At 39.4% G+C, this 15,265-nt stretch overlaps 1 protein-coding gene across 2 annotated transcripts in view; it reads left to right on the forward strand.

The window, feature by feature from the left end:
* The window catches only part of pdcd11 (programmed cell death 11), a 42,372-nt gene extending 27,114 nt beyond the window's left edge, over nt 1–15,258 (forward strand). For both annotated transcript variants that reach the window (XM_056253551.1, XM_056253552.1), the window contains exons 34-36: nt 423–576; nt 694–859; nt 14,899–15,258. In XM_056253551.1, coding sequence (XP_056109526.1) covers nt 423–576; nt 694–859; nt 14,899–15,070 — 492 coding nt within the window. In that variant the 3' untranslated portion in view covers nt 15,071–15,258. The remainder of the gene's footprint in view (nt 1–422; nt 577–693; nt 860–14,898) is intronic.
* Nucleotides 15,259–15,265: the final 7 nt, after the last annotated feature.

The raw sequence follows: 15,265 nt of genomic DNA on the forward strand, positions 1-15,265 counted from the left end.
TGCATCCTGGTTTCAAACATTTAAAAAAAAAATCACCAACCCTGAACCTTTGAATGGTAGTGTAAATATGTTGACTGGTATAAAAGTCTCTTTTTAAACAATTTATACATCAATTTATTAAAAAAGCTAAAACATAAACGCATGCTTACAAGCCATCAGAACAACAATACAATGTAGTGCATGAAATGCCAATATGGCTAAATATTTCTTTCTTTGGAAATCAAAAACAAGTCCTTATATTGGCCACATCTGTTCTCAGTATCAGTCAATTTTAAAAAAAAGGATTTTTTTTCTAATATTGGGTTATACTAATATGGCCACCAATATATTGTGTATCCCAAGTTGTTTTGTTGGTCGGTTAGTTACATCAAAGTTGAAACTGTATCACGGTATTAAACTTTTTGTATCCTGTGTGTGTGTAGGAGGCTGAGAGTCTTTATAAAAACATGGTGAAACGCTTCAGACAGGAGAAATCTGTATATCTGAGTTACGGCACCTTCCTGCTACGCCAGCGTCAGAGCGACGCTACAAATGCCCTCCTTCAGAAGGCGCTGCAGAGCCTGTCCAATAAAGATCGTGAGTGCCAGCTACATGTCATCTCTGTGGGAATCTGAAAGAGCTGTTTAAATGACATCCAGACCCTCCAGGTTGCCTGTTAGCAGCTCATGCATTGTTTCCTCACTACCTTTCCAGACGTGGACCTGATTGCCAAATTTGCCCGGTTGGAGTTTCAGTATGGGAATACTGAGAGAGGCAAATCCATGTTTGACAAGGTCCTGAGTACCTACCCCAAACGCACAGACCTGTGGTCCGTCTTCATAGATCTGATGGTGAAGCACGGCTCTCAGAGGGAAGTGAGGTAAGCAGACCTGTAGGCTAGGAATTGTACTTCATGTAGCCCATGTTATTCATTTTTAAACCCTTTTAATCAACCAATCACATTATTAGGGGTTCAAGCACGAAGTGCTGAAACCCTATTGTTATTGTTAATTTTCCCATGATGCAACATTCAGACATAAAACTGATCGGGCAGAACGAACCGTAAGTCGTAGAGCTTTGAAACTTTGGGGGCTGGTAGTACTCACACCGCCTACAACGTCACCAAGGCCCGCCCCGATTGGCCCATAGGTGGCGCTACAGCGGCCAAAAGTACGAAACGGCTCATAACTCCTCAACCGTTAGGCGTAGGCTCAAGTGTCTTACATCGTTGGAATCCTTGGCTCAAGCCGGACAAGATACCTGCCTCGGATTAACTCGTCACCCTGGGTACATTTTCGGGTATTTTGGGTTTTTCCAAAAACCTACTTTTGCGAACTAGTCCTAGGTTTTTGGCCCGGCCGGAACCAAACCAGTGCAGCGAGATTCTATGGAGTCTGAATGTCAATAATTATCAAAAAAAAGTGGAAATTTCGGTTCACGGTCCCTAAGGGACGCCAAAACGTTCCGAGTGGGAGGAGCCCCTTTTACTAAATTGGCTATAACTCGTGAACGGAACGAGATATTTTCACCAAACTCAGCGCACCTGTGTAAGAGCTCATTCTGTGGTCGCCTGAAAAAGGACGCGGCGACTGGCCACTTGGTGGCGCTATAACTGTTAAAAAGGTGTCAAAATGATGTTTTTTCAATGGCAAATCCCATGAAATGGCTAAAAGCGGCCCTCTTCCTGCCTGATTTGCATACAACCTCACAAAACCGGGCGTGCGCATGCGTCACCTGATCCTAAAGAGGCTTGGAAACTTTTATGGACGTCGGGCCATCGGTGGCGCTTTAACTGCTATAAAGGTGAAAAAATGCTCCATAATATCCTACGCAAAATGACATTTAAATGACTGAAAAATGGTCTGCTCTGCTCAGAACTTCACCAAATTAGCTGAGCACGTGCGCCATATTATTCTAAAGAAGCGTGCAAACTTTTATGGAGATCGGGCCATCAGTGGAGGTGTCACAGTTTAAAAGGTAAAAAAAAAAATCACCACATTTCCATGATAAACGAGCTAAAAGGGCAGAAAACTTACTTTTTCCTCTCCGAGGCACATGTTAAAAGGCTTGATAAAGTTTTTGGAACGCAGCAGCGCAAGCGGCAAGTGCCTAGACCCTATGGTTTTTTTTTTAGAGGCCTTTTTGTGGCCCTTTTTTAGGCCATTATTAGGGGTTCAAGCACGAAGTGCTGAAACCCTATTGTTATTGTTAATTTTCCCATGATGCAACATTCAGACATAAAACTGATCGGGCAGAACGAACCGTAAGTCGTAGAGCTTTGAAACTTTGGGGGCTGGTAGTACTCACACCGCCTACAACGTCACCAAGGCCCGCCCCGATTGGCCCATAGGTGGCGCTACAGCGGCCAAAAGTACGAAACGGCTCATAACTCCTCAACCGTTAGGCGTAGGCTCAAGTGTCTTACATCGTTGGAATCCTTGGCTCAAGCCGGACAAGATACCTGCCTCGGATTAACTCGTCACCCTGGGTACATTTTCGGGTATTTTGGGTTTTTCCAAAAACCTACTTTTGCGAACTAGTCCTAGGTTTTTGGCCCGGCCGGAACCAAACCAGTGCAGCGAGATTCTATGGAGTCTGAATGTCAATAATTATCAAAAAAAAGTGGAAATTTCGGTTCACGGTCCCTAAGGGACGCCAAAACGTTCCGAGTGGGAGGAGCCCCTTTTACTAAATTGGCTATAACTCGTGAACGGAACGAGATATTTTCACCAAACTCAGCGCACCTGTGTAAGAGCTCATTCTGTGGTCGCCTGAAAAAGGACGCGGCGACTGGCCACTTGGTGGCGCTATAACTGTTAAAAAGGTGTCAAAATGATGTTTTTTCAATGGCAAATCCCATGAAATGGCTAAAAGCGGCCCTCTTCCTGCCTGATTTGCATACAACCTCACAAAACCGGGCGTGCGCATGCGTCACCTGATCCTAAAGAGGCTTGGAAACTTTTATGGACGTCGGGCCATCGGTGGCGCTTTAACTGCTATAAAGGTGAAAAAATGCTCCATAATATCCTACGCAAAATGACATTTAAATGACTGAAAAATGGTCTGCTCTGCTCAGAACTTCACCAAATTAGCTGAGCACGTGCGCCATATTATTCTAAAGAAGCGTGCAAACTTTTATGGAGATCGGGCCATCAGTGGAGGTGTCACAGTTTAAAAGGTAAAAAAAAAAATCACCACATTTCCATGATAAACGAGCTAAAAGGGCAGAAAACTTACTTTTTCCTCTCCGAGGCACATGTTAAAAGGCTTGATAAAGTTTTTGGAACGCAGCAGCGCAAGCGGCAAGTGCCTAGACCCTATGGTTTTTTTTTTAGAGGCCTTTTTGTGGCCCTTTTTTAGGCCATTATTAGGGGTTCAAGCACGAAGTGCTGAAACCCTATTGTTATTGTTAATTTTCCCATGATGCAACATTCAGACATAAAACTGATCGGGCAGAACGAACCGTAAGTCGTAGAGCTTTGAAACTTTGGGGGCTGGTAGTACTCACACCGCCTACAACGTCACCAAGGCCCGCCCCGATTGGCCCATAGGTGGCGCTACAGCGGCCAAAAGTACGAAACGGCTCATAACTCCTCAACCGTTAGGCGTAGGCTCAAGTGTCTTACATCGTTGGAATCCTTGGCTCAAGCCGGACAAGATACCTGCCTCGGATTAACTCGTCACCCTGGGTACATTTTCGGGTATTTTGGGTTTTTCCAAAAACCTACTTTTGCGAACTAGTCCTAGGTTTTTGGCCCGGCCGGAACCAAACCAGTGCAGCGAGATTCTATGGAGTCTGAATGTCAATAATTATCAAAAAAAAGTGGAAATTTCGGTTCACGGTCCCTAAGGGACGCCAAAACGTTCCGAGTGGGAGGAGCCCCTTTTACTAAATTGGCTATAACTCGTGAACGGAACGAGATATTTTCACCAAACTCAGCGCACCTGTGTAAGAGCTCATTCTGTGGTCGCCTGAAAAAGGACGCGGCGACTGGCCACTTGGTGGCGCTATAACTGTTAAAAAGGTGTCAAAATGATGTTTTTTCAATGGCAAATCCCATGAAATGGCTAAAAGCGGCCCTCTTCCTGCCTGATTTGCATACAACCTCACAAAACCGGGCGTGCGCATGCGTCACCTGATCCTAAAGAGGCTTGGAAACTTTTATGGACGTCGGGCCATCGGTGGCGCTTTAACTGCTATAAAGGTGAAAAAATGCTCCATAATATCCTACGCAAAATGACATTTAAATGACTGAAAAATGGTCTGCTCTGCTCAGAACTTCACCAAATTAGCTGAGCACGTGCGCCATATTATTCTAAAGAAGCGTGCAAACTTTTATGGAGATCGGGCCATCAGTGGAGGTGTCACAGTTTAAAAGGTAAAAAAAAAAATCACCACATTTCCATGATAAACGAGCTAAAAGGGCAGAAAACTTACTTTTTCCTCTCCGAGGCACATGTTAAAAGGCTTGATAAAGTTTTTGGAACGCAGCAGCGCAAGCGGCAAGTGCCTAGACCCTATGGTTTTTTTTTTAGAGGCCTTTTTGTGGCCCTTTTTTAGGCCATTATTAGGGGTTCAAGCACGAAGTGCTGAAACCCTATTGTTATTGTTAATTTTCCCATGATGCAACATTCAGACATAAAACTGATCGGGCAGAACGAACCGTAAGTCGTAGAGCTTTGAAACTTTGGGGGCTGGTAGTACTCACACCGCCTACAACGTCACCAAGGCCCGCCCCGATTGGCCCATAGGTGGCGCTACAGCGGCCAAAAGTACGAAACGGCTCATAACTCCTCAACCGTTAGGCGTAGGCTCAAGTGTCTTACATCGTTGGAATCCTTGGCTCAAGCCGGACAAGATACCTGCCTCGGATTAACTCGTCACCCTGGGTACATTTTCGGGTATTTTGGGTTTTTCCAAAAACCTACTTTTGCGAACTAGTCCTAGGTTTTTGGCCTGATCGCAACCAAACCACTGCAGAAATATTCTCTGGAGTCTGATTGTTAATAATCATCAAAAAAAAATTTAATTTCAATTGTCGGTCGCTAAGGGGAACCAAAACGTTTGATGGCACCAGAGCCACTTTTACTAAAATGGTTATAACCTGTGAACGGAAAGAGATATTTTCGCTAAATTTGGGACACATGTTCATGAGCACAATCTGAGGTCACATGAAAAAAATTGCGACGATTGGCCACTTGGTGGCGCTATAACATGGAAAAAAATCATGACAATGGTTATAACCGCATCCAAACGTTAGTCTAATGAAAGATGGCATGCAGTGTCTTTGTCCAGGGTACCTTGATAATCTATAAGAACATTGCTGTATCTCAAAAACTCAGTATACGTCATCGGCATAATGCCCTGAAGGAGCCTGAGACTTTTCAAGCCAGCGTTTTTTCACGGGAGTGACCTCCCTATACTCCTGAATCCTTGCCGAGTCCAACAATACCAAACATGCCAGGTTTTGCCTTTTGGTTTTGTAACGTGTCATTTAGAGCTTAAAAAAATTACTGTTATCTTCGAAGACCATTAGTCCGATCGAGACAAAAAAAAAAAAAACACAGGCAATTTGAAAACATAAGTAAATAGTAGGGGTGTAAGAAAAAATCGATACACTCGAGTATCGCGATATTTTATTTGGCAATACTGTATCGATTTTCAAAAACGCAATATCAATTTTTTTTTTTTTTACGTGCAAAAATATTCTTGGTAAAACCGTCGTTCACGTTAATGTTGTGTTTAAATATATAAATAATATGCGCGAGGGAGAGAGAGCAAGACAGCGCTCGTGTTGTTTGAAGACGTGAGAGTGCGCACGCGCGGCCGGGTGCTCTCTCTCTCTCTTCTCATGCGCCCTGTCAAGCGCAGCAGTCATTCTATTCTTCATCACTCACCGATCAAAAAATGCTTTGGCGGGACAAAAATTTGCTTTGGCGGCCACCAAAAAGCGAACTATCTGACGGGTTTTATAAGATTAAATACAACACAAATCTAAAAAACAGACGCGGCCTCTATTTGAGCCTGTACCCAAACCTGTAGCCACAGCAGGCGTGTAAAAGAGACAGGCGTCCATTTGGGACTCAGCTATTCTTTGAAGTTTTACGGTAGGCTATGTGTTGGATGTACCCTGTGTATGAATAATAGTGCAAGCATTTTTTTTTAATGACAGATTGCACCTCAGATTGCACTTTATGTGTTATGCATTAGCCTAGATGTCACATTCAGGGGCTATGTATTTTCTTTAACTGACAATTTACATTTGTTCCTCAATGTTTACTTTAGGAATCATGTTCGTTTTTTTGCAACACCAAAACGTGTTGGATGTACCCTGTGTACTAGGAATGCAAGCATTTTATTTTATTGACATAGACAGATGTCTTTTCTTTTTTCATATTGCACATAATGTGTTGTGTATTGTGACAGGGGCTATGTATTTTCTTTTATTATGGCCTACTTGAGCATATAAAAAATTGCTCACTAAGATCCTGTGAACCACAATCCCAAACTGGCAGTTTGATTTTCTGTGTACTGAATTGTTTACCTAAAGTAAACTTGTTTGAATTTTATAATGTCTTTTTTAAATAATACTTTTTCTAAAATTATAGTCCTACTTTTAAAAAAATCCCAATATATCGCCTTATGCACAGTATCGAAATATATTGCAATATATTGAATCGTGACCCATGTATTGTGATACGTATCGTATCGCCAGATTCTTGCCTATACACAGCCCTAGTAAATAGCTAAACAATAATGCCCAAATGTCAAAATTATGATAGGAACTGAAAAAAAAAATCCAATCAGTATCACCCATGCATCATTTTTATGCTCTCATAAATATAAGTGTCTCAACTTCAAAACAAAATGAGTTATTTACAACAAATTTGAGACATGTATATGGGCACTCTTTGAGGACTACTAATAAAAGTGGTGGTATCAGGCAGGTCAAGCTGCTATAACTGTCAAAAAACACTTAAAAAAAATATTGTTCCTTAGTAAATTGCCTGTATTGGCTGTAAATGGTCTTTCCTATGATCTAAGTTTATTTATTTGGATCCCCATTAACCAGTACAGAGGCAGCTAGAGGCTTCTCTTCCTGGGGTCCCAACAATTAAATACAAATACTACATTTAATCAAAAAAATAAAAAGTTAAGTCAATGAACCTAACATTTATTCCAAATATCAAAATCAACAATTTACTATATATAGTGCTAATAAATGTTCCTTAAAATATTTTTTAAAACTCATTTTTCTTGTGTAGAGTGTCTCTTGTCAAAATGTGTAATATCAATTGTAAATCCTTCCATAGTTGTACACTTAACAATCACTGATTGTGCTGCAGTGACTGACAGCCCTGAGAAACAACAGCAGCGGCATATTCATTAGGCCCGCCCACAGTTCGCGCAGGCGCCGCCGTCAGTCAGCATTCAACAGAGGGAATCAGATGAGAACAGTACAGGCAGCAGCACACGGAGCATTTCTGCACACACTTCTTTCACAAAATCATAATCGAACGGGAACTGTGATTGAGTGCACTTGGAAACTTTGGATGCGTCAGGCTGTTGTGTTGTCATAGAGAGAAAAGTGGAGTGGAAATCTGTATTGAATTTGGTTTTGGTGAGTGATTTTTTTAAATATTAAATCTGAATATAAAAAGACATTTGAAAGATATAGATATGTCAATTTCAGAAATGATTTGATATGAGTAGACCGCACTCACAGCGCGAGCTGAGCTAGTTAGCTAAAGCTAAAGCTACCACGTGTAACGATGCTTATTGTATCATGAGTTGAGACAATGAGTGATTTATGAGTGTTGATTGTTCTATAAATGTCGAGAAGTTAGATTAATGTGTCATTTGAGATGCGCATACTTAATTATTGGACGTTTGTCTTGTGTTTTGCAAGGCTGTGTTTCCTTGTTCTCAGTTTTTCCCTATGTGAATGTGATCCGCAGTATCCTGTTTTGAAACTATCAACTGGTAAGATGTCTCCAAGTTTCTTTTGTTTTTCGGACTCCTTTTAAACCTTTTTCGGTTTTAAAGGACTTTGATTCATGGGATTTAGTGATTGATTGGTTTATTTTTGCTTCTGAAATGAACAGACTTTGAACAAAGTCGGAGAACTTTGAACAACTCTTTAAACTGAATCCTTTGATTCACGAACTTTGTTCAACTGAGTCGTTTTATTCATGAACTTTGTTCAACTGAATCTTTTCATCTTTCCAGCATTTCCAATTCATAATGTTGAACATACTGTTTACTATTGACAGTAAATGTGTTTATTGGAAGGAATTCTGAATCATTGTGTTTTAAGTCGAATCCAATATCTGATTACATTTCTTTTTGTACATTTCATCATTCATTCATCCCAAAAGAAATGACTAGTCGTTAATGCTGTAACGTTAGTCAACCAGAGAAATCCTTAGTCGACCAAAGTCCTGTCCTGCACAACGATCAGTCAACAAAATAAAAATAAAAAAAGATGCGATGTTTTGCATTTTTATTGAACATTTATTAAACAATTGTCATAGAGCATTTATAAAACAACAAAAAATCAATACTACAAAACTATAATAATAAAATTAGTTGAAAATTAAGTGATTTTTTTTTTACTGAAAAGTGAGAAGTTCTGTCCTAGATCTATAGTGACCGTCACAATCGCGCACCTGATCACACCACACGCTACAAAAAATATAACTGCTAAAACTGCCAAATAATGTAAAATCATAACAAAAGCTCTCGTTTATACTGGTGTATATTCTTCTTTACTTTCAAAGCTTTGGGTTAACTTTTGTTCAGTCGATCTAGGCATTTTAAAACACACAAACCCAAATAGCCTAAAAAACAATCCTAATAATTATAGGCTGTATAGTAGGAAGGCATATATAGGGCCCTATGATTTCCGCGATCACGGAATCGCGGACGGAATTACGGAATTGGCAAATTAACGCGGAATCTAGTGTTAACGCGGAATTTCGTGGAATTTTACATATTTGGATTGAAATTCTGTTTTTGTGTGGGAGAAGACCGTATGTCTGGTGAAAATGCAGACCGGGGGACCTCCCGTCATTTCAGCTCCAATGACGGCATCAAAACAATGAAAAGCAGCTCCCACGGCTCTGCTTTCCTCGGCGAAAAAGTTAAGAAACTCGACGCTATAAGCCCTCAGTACCGAGCCGAGCAGTTCGCACGTGACTTTTATGCAGTGTTTCCCACACATAGACTAATTCGCGGCCACAAAATCAACTCCGGCCGCCACATATTGCGTTTCGTTTATTTTTTATACGCTATTTAAATCACGCATCGTATTCTTTCCGTTGTATTTCCTTTCCCCGCTCTCCCTCCATCTCTCTCACTCACGCGTCTCTCTCACATACACACACACACACACACAAACACACCGCGTCTGCGCCTGACTGGACAAAAGCGAAGCAAACTCCGCGAGCGACACTGGGCGAGAGAGAGACAGAGTGTGACTTTTATTTAAACTTTAAACTAATATAATTTATTTTACTGGACAGTTTAAAGCTCATAACCATATTTTGTTGTTACTTGAAGAGTTTAGTGTCATGTTGCATCATGCAGTATTTGTCCTGAAAAGGCTACTGAGTAAATGTCTATAATTTAAGGTCATTCCTATTTTATTTGTATACATTTTAACCATTAACTTTAAAAGCACACTCTTTTTATGACTAAAATAACAGTAAAGGGTAAAAAAAAATGAATTCCCAAAAATTAAAATGGAAAAAACGGAATTTGGGAAAAAATAAAACGGAATTTGGGAAAAAATAAAACGGATTTCATAGGGCCCTACATATAGGTTTATTTTCATTTTGTTACATTATTTAGGCTATTTTCAAACCTTTTTTATGTTGTGGGCAAAAAATACTAACATGTCCACATTCTTGGGTAAAAGACAGCTCCTCGACTTAACAATAAATCCTGCTTTGGAAAATATGTGCTCTGCAGGAGTGGAGGTTGCAGGGATGCAGAGCAGGCGTCTTTTGCGCGCTCAAATTCGTTATTTCAAATGTAGGCGCGCGGCATGCGCGCTCATAATGGAAGCGACACGGTCATCTTTTCCAAGCGCGTCCACGCCGCATCTAGATGAAAACATCTCAACTTTTCAGAATGCTGCAAGCGCACCGTAGGTCATGTGACAAGAACCTTAACAACAACAAGCTTAGAAACAACAGACGCCTCCGGAGCGCAACCGCCCTAGCGCTTTGGAAAAAGGAGAACGCGGCACGACTAGCGTTTTCTACGCCTATATGTGAATGGCGCAGCAGCATAGCTTGCACTCCACAGTCTTGTCTTTTTTTTTGTAAAATTCAGCCAGACAAAAGATTTAGATTTCTTGGAGATTTTGTCGACTAAAGCCAAAACAAATAGCATTCTAACTGAATGAATACAGCAGAACTACCTATATTCTTTACTGATCACGAAGCTGCAATGCAGCCAGCCACAGGTGCGGTTCCCGAGTGTTCTACATGGTGCGCTATACTGGCGCAGAATAGCCTAAATTAAAACATTTAAATTTGGGGATAAAACATAGGCTAATTATATTTAGAATACAGTAATATATAACTGCTTATAAAGGAATAAATATCAAGGAGTAAATCAATTAATTTATTTCTGTTGGTAAAAATTATGCAACTTGTCGACCAATGAGAATGTCAGTCGACCAAGACGGCATCAACTGATTAGTCGACTAAACGACTAAAGTTGACAGCCCTACTAGTCAGTGATGTCTGTTTTGATTTTTTGACTGTTATAAATTGTTTATATTTGTCACTCATCTTTCTGAAACAAACTACAAAGAGAACTATTTCCTTTTAATAAGGAAATAAATATAATTTTCTATTTGATAGCAATACCACTGTCACATGACACCTATCACAGGTCTGAGCTCGTCACTGTCATCACTGCAAAAAACAAAACAAAAAAAAACCTTTACATGTTAACATTGTGTTGAATAACATGGATTCATTGATTGTAATGACATGGATTGTGTCTAATGACATTGTGTCTTACATGGATTCATGGTTTTCTAAACAAACATTATCAAAACATGGAGCAAATCCGACCTTTCGCGAGTTGGGGAGTGCAATGTTCCATGCAGGGTGGAAAATTAACTTTTTTGCCCACCAGCCACAGTGGCTGGTGGATGCCCAATTTTACCAGCCACTTATTTTTTACCAGCCACTTTTTCCACAATTCAAATTTATAAAAGAAAGTGCACTAGCATATTTTGAATTCCTTCAATCATTTTTTTAAAATTATTAATACAAAATTAATACATACTATGACTCGTGCTCTTTTATTGACTCAAGGTTAGTTGTTCCTCTAACGAACGAATTGTTTGCATTTTCGGACGACGCATAGGTTCGACAGTAAGTACAGTGCATGGACTGTTCGACGGGAAGGTAGGCTAACCATTCCCTCGGTTTCCCTTTATCATCAATGCGCCACTTGTTCGAAAAGTACCTTCTCTTTTTATTTACTTCGCCCTCAACAGTTTGTACATTCATAGCTACTGCTGACTCCGCGGCGGGCCTCTTAACACCGGGTTTATGTCGCCACATTTTTTTAATTTTCCTTTCGTCTGTACCTCAGCTATATGTGTCACGGTCCGTTCAGCGCTGTGTCCGTGTCGCACAGCACTGAAAACCAATCAAATTAGTTACTCGACAAAAGTGCATTATTGTTACTTAGCAACAGCATTCTTTGACAAAAGCTGTCCAATCCGTTACAAGGAATGTTTTTAGTAACCAATAAAACTGTTTTACAATCTACCCGCCACTGTGGCTGGTATACAAGGCAAAGTCACCCGCCACTTTGAAAAAGTACCCGCCATTGGCTGGTGGCGGGTGCTAATTTCCCACCCTGGTTCCATGATGCGTAATAACATTCCATTCGTAGGGTATTGACTGTAACCCCTTATTTACACTCTTCAGTGCGTTACAGCTGTGATGCTCGGCTACCAGAGCTGATTGCGCCCAATCTAGTGAATGCTTGTGTTTACACCAGCCACGACGCAGCATTTCAGAAGCGTCTCTCCACGCCGCTTACCTAAAGATAGGCGCCTAGTTTATATTCGACGGACACCATGTCCAAGCCACACCGCACCTTATATACAAAATAAGAGTAAAGGTCAATTTCAAATATTTTGCAAACTAGTCCCTGTTTTTTTGCCCAAACGGGACCAGACCAGTCTAGGACAATTCTCTGGACTCTCTAGGTCAATAATTATCAAAAAAGTTGAACTTTTGTGTTTTTCATATTGTTATAACAGGATGATTTAGAAAAGGGGCGTGGCAATAACTCAAAAGCCTATAAATCATAAATAAAAACTCAGAACTTCACAAATTGGTGAGCATGTGACAACATAGTTAACAAACATGCAACATTTTATGGAGATCGGACCATAGGTGGCGTTATAACTGTTAAAAAGCTTTAAGACCATATATTTCCTATGGTAAATTGCCTGTATTGCCTGTAAATTGTTGTTTCCATCTATTATGTCACTGGTTAGGGTTAAGAGGCGCAAAATTAACGTTTTGGGAGGAGCCTATTTTTCTAAAATGGCTATAACTCAAAGTAAATGATATCTTCACTAAACTTGGTACACATGTGAATGAGTTCAATCTGAGGTCACAGTAAAAACATTGTGACGATCAAACAGTAGGTGGCGCTATAACATGAAAAAAAAAAAAAAATGGCTATGACCACATGACCGTTAGTCCGATTGACCTGAAATTTGGTGTGCAGTGTCTTGGTACCATGTATGTGTAAAAGAATAATGGCATATCTAAAAAAACATGGCCGCCATCGACCAATGAATTTTGAGCACATTAAACAAGGTTAACGGACGCCGAGGTTAACGGAGAATTTTGAAAGAAATCGGCCTTTGGCGCTAAAGTTTTACAGCTCTGTAATCACGTGGTGTTGCACACATCCACACAATATGCATATCTTTGATAGATCTAGTTAACGAAAATGTTATAAACCTACTTTTGTGAACTAGTCCTAGCTTTTTCGCTCAATCGAAACCAAACCAGTCTAGGACAATTCTCTGGACTCTGTTGAATTTCCTATGGTAAAATGCCTGTATTGGCTGTAAATGGTCTTTTCCATCTATTATGTCAGTGGTTAAATGTATGCTAAATAAAACTTAATGTCTTAAATGCTTATGTGCTTAAAGGCCTTAACTGCTTGAACCCCGATAAATGCTGCTTGCAGCTTTAATTGGTTTTGATTTTGTTTTAAATGTTAGTTTAAAACAATTATTTATTTGGTAGTTACAAATAAGCCCTCGTATTGGCCATATCGGTTCTCAATATCAATTTCTTTCTATTGTAAAAAGAAGAAAAAAAGGTGATAGTTGGTCAGTTAGGCTAAAGTTAAAACTTGTATTAATTTTGATTTTGTTTTAAATATTATTCTGTATTTTTATTTTATTTTTGTACTTTTTATTTTACATTTTGAAACTATTGCATTGTTAATTTTAATGTATTCTATGTACCTTTATTAATGTATTTTTATATATATATTGTTGACATTTTATATTATATGTAGGACTGCATCGATATGAACATTTTGGCCGATACCGATAATTCTTTGTTTATTTGAAAGTCGATAGACGATATATTGGCCGATAAATCTAAATCCAAATTTTTATATAATATTTTCTGATTACAAAAACAAAAGTCTCACCATTTAAATCCATGTCCCAAGCACACAATTATAATGATGTTCTTATTATAATTTTCTGTAGCCTGTATGACAGGCTACACATTGCAATTAACTGTATTTTCCTTTTTGAAGTGATTCCAATCATATTTCAAGCAAAATTCATATTTCAAAACCATCATGGTGAACAAACAGTGCACATCTGAAGGAAATAATCCATTATTTATCGGCTTTAATACATCGGCCCAATTTTCTTATCGGGCCGATGACGATAACTTAAAAAATGAACATATGAAGAGTTCGGTTCCAAAACGCGATAAACGCCATTTAAAAAAAAAAATTAGTTACTGCAAAAATCAGTATTGTATCTGGTTGGTATTGAAAAGTCCATGTTTAATTTTAAGTAAAATGCGATATCCGCCGTGTTTGTTCTGTCATGTTTTCTCCCTTTCTTTCCAAACCGTGACAAACGCCAGTCTCCCTTCTCTGCAGAATGCGATATATGCGCTCTCAACCAATCACAACGCACCATTCCACGCAATGTAAACAGTAACGGCAGCGCCTTAAATACACCCGGCTTCCTAGTTTTTCTTATCTATTTTGTACTTTTCGATCAACAAACAAACAAAAAATGAATAATTTTGACGGCATTGATGAACCTGTGGTTGTTTCTGCGGTGGGTTAGAAACGTAAGGCATCGAAATCGAATCATTTACGTGAGGAGATTAAGAAGATGAGGAACTCGTGAGGAGGAAAAATATTTTCAATCTTCTTTACAGTTCTTAATAAAAATATTATACTAATAAACTTGCGTTGTTGTGTATTTTCAACAGTTTCAATATGAGAAAAAAAATCTTTATATTGATTCAATGGATTAATTGCATTTTGATTTTTTTTAAATGGATTTATTGCATTTTGGGGGGAAAAAATAATCCGTTTTTATAATAAATCTTTGAAAATCAAAACCTGGAGTTATTTTTTTTTTTGTTATTATGACCTACAAATGCTATGTGAAAGTTTGAAACAGAAAATAGTGGTTTCCATCTTTCCACTTTCTTGGTAAAGAAAACACATTTTTACTCAAATTAATCTAAATGGATTTATTGCGTTTTGGAACCAAACTCTATATTATATGTAGAGTGGAACAGAATCTTGTACATTTGGTTCTCAATTCTTGTGTTTGGCACAACACTTGTTTGAAAATATTTTCCTGTTCCCTCCAGGGAGCTTTTTGACCGTGTGATTCACCTAAGCGTGTCGGTGAAGAAGATCAAGTTCTTCTTCAAGCGCTACCTGGAGTACGAGAAGACAAACGGCACACCTGAGAGCATCCAGGCGGTCAAACGGAAAGCGGTGGAATACGTGGAGTCGAAAGGAGCCGAAGCCGCCAGCTAGAACCATCAATTTTACATCAGGATTAAGATGAAACGAATATCTGAGGACAAAGAATCTTTTCTCCCACCCATTTTTTTCCCCTTGTACACCTATTAACATATTTCTGGAGGTGCATTTGTGTGCGTTTCCTAAACTTGCATCTCCTGTCATATGAATGTCTATAGCCAGTTTTTCCCTCTTTGATGAAATGACGAT

Source organism: Rhinichthys klamathensis, unplaced genomic scaffold (genome assembly GCF_029890125.1).
Source record: "Rhinichthys klamathensis goyatoka isolate OS25496 unplaced genomic scaffold, OSU_Roscu_1.1 h1tg000107l_1, whole genome shotgun sequence".
NCBI classification, from domain to species: domain Eukaryota; kingdom Metazoa; phylum Chordata; class Actinopteri; order Cypriniformes; family Leuciscidae; genus Rhinichthys; species Rhinichthys klamathensis.